The sequence below is a fragment of the Echinops telfairi genome, unplaced genomic scaffold, assembly GCF_000313985.2.
Source record: "Echinops telfairi isolate 266 unplaced genomic scaffold, ASM31398v2 ScPeMD7_7469;HRSCAF=8507_1, whole genome shotgun sequence".
In the NCBI taxonomy this organism is placed as follows: Eukaryota; Metazoa; Chordata; class Mammalia; order Afrosoricida; family Tenrecidae; genus Echinops; species Echinops telfairi.
Genome location: NW_022111373.1, coordinates 7,952,266 through 7,954,266, shown reverse-complemented (window position 1 = coordinate 7,954,266; position 2,001 = coordinate 7,952,266). Strand labels below are relative to the sequence as shown.

Below are 2,001 nucleotides of genomic sequence, written 5' to 3'. Positions count from 1 at the left end.
CTAAAACATATTGGCTTGACATACCACCTAGTGGCCACATTTAAAACATCTAATCTCATTATCAGAGAGGCAGATTAATGATTGCTTTCATTGAGTCAGCCACTTTTCCAAACATCTGTGATGCTGGTATGTCTGTTCCCCACTGAGGGCAGGGGTGGAGTGTCGGAGCTGTTTCCCTAATCTGCCACCAGAAAACACCTGGTCCTAGCATGAAGGAGGAGGGACTCCCTAAGCACTTGATGTTGTCTGGGAAGTTTCTCACCCTTATGAGTAAGGGCTTCAGATGCTCCAACATCTTTAATAGTACTTTGTTAGAAAATAATTTCTAAAATTTAATTTTATGCTCAGATTTAAGCATGAAATCATAATTCAAGGCCATGCAATGAGTTGCCACTTACAATAAACATGGTTTATCCATCATTGATATTGTATTTCAAAATTAGACTTGGTATCTATTACAAAGGCAAAATTACTCGCTTTCACCTAAATACATACACAATTGAACCTGCTACTATACAGAGATAAATAAAAAATTAGTATTTAAGAAGTGGTCATGTAAAATCTAAAAAAGATACTAAGAATAGGGTTTGGGGTTTAAATCAAATTACTGTACTGTTTATAAAAAATCATAAACACAAACATTATATAGTTTTACTTGAGTTTAACAATGCAATGTTAAACCACATAGTATCAAATTAACTTCTACAAATATTCCTTTAAATATCAAATATCATTGTCAGAGACTCAAAAAACTTGTAATGGTTTTTGCTAGAACACCCACTATTTAGACTAGAATAATTTTTGCTAACACGAAAATCAATAAAAGTTACCTTCTTCAAGTTTTTTTTTCAGTTCTTCTATTTCTTTCTGAAATTGACGAAGTAAAGCATCCTTTGGATCTTCATTAATTCTAGCTTTATTTTTGATATTTTTAGCACGGTTGGCATAGCGTAACGTACTGATAGTTTCATCATAATTGTAATCTGCTGGCCCAATATTTGCACACTATAGAAAATTAGGAATAATACAAAGTAAAACACTTGATATTTGACACAGTTAAGAAATCACTATTATAAATCTACCTAAGCCAGTGTTTTACAATGTGGGTGTATCACCCCTGGAGGGCTGCAAAAACAGATTCTTATACTTCATCCTAGAGTAAGGGCTATCACACAACTTTTTCATTGCTGGGGAAGGCATGGAGTCATTTCTACTTCTTTTTCTGAATAGTGGGCAATAGACCAAGTAAGTCTGGGAACTTAGGATCCAAACCAGGGGTAGGGAACATCCAGCTCTAGGGTTTTATAAGGCCCACTAAGTTCATCATCCCCATTAATACCATCTAGCATCACAAGCCTCACCAAAGAGAAGCACTTCCAGCCATCACATTAGGGGTGAGTGAATTAAATGTTTGACCAGTACAGCCCGAGAATGAGGTTGTAAATATCCAAATGGTCCCCAGCTCTGCTCTAAACAATCATTTTTGAAGCGTACGTGCATCCTGGGGCTTTCCAAATTAAACACCATTAAGGAGTTAGTACGTGTGGTATGCTACACAAAGAACAACCACATCTTTTAAAAGTGAAATGGTCATTAGTTTAAAAAACACTGTTTTTGACATACATCGGTTACATCCGTTATACCACCAATAGAATCTTACCATCATGGTTTTTGAGTTTCCTCCTAAAGAGTCTTGAAGGAGGCGAGTCAACTTAGAGTTACGATACGGCACGTGGGTGCTCTTTCCATCGACTAGCGCAGAGATGACGTTTCCGAGGGTGGACAGGGAAAGATTGATTTTTGTGGCTTCCTTTAGTCGCTGCCCAGTAGCTCCAGTTTTTGCTTGTCTTTCTGAACCCTGGTAACACAGAGAGAAATGAAGCTAATACACAAATGCCGAATACTCTTACCAAGTATTAAAAAACTCTGATAAGATGTCTGGAGTTTGCATCAAAATCATACAGGTGGGGAGAAGCAGCTGAGGTAAAGAAATGAAACAAG

The 2,001-nt window shown here is 37.0% G+C and overlaps 1 protein-coding gene across 3 annotated transcripts in view; it reads right to left on the bottom strand.

The window, feature by feature from the left end:
- KIF3A (kinesin family member 3A) overlaps window positions 1-2,001 on the bottom strand; it is a 48,716-nt gene that overhangs the window by 23,654 nt on the left and 23,061 nt on the right. For all 3 annotated transcript variants that reach the window (XM_045285002.1, XM_045285001.1, XM_004696605.2), the window contains exons 7-8: window positions 1,661-1,858; window positions 831-1,005 (exon numbers count right to left, since the gene is read on the bottom strand). In XM_045285002.1, the coding sequence (XP_045140937.1) occupies window positions 831-1,005; window positions 1,661-1,858 (373 nt within the window). The remainder of the gene's footprint in view (window positions 1-830; window positions 1,006-1,660; window positions 1,859-2,001) is intronic.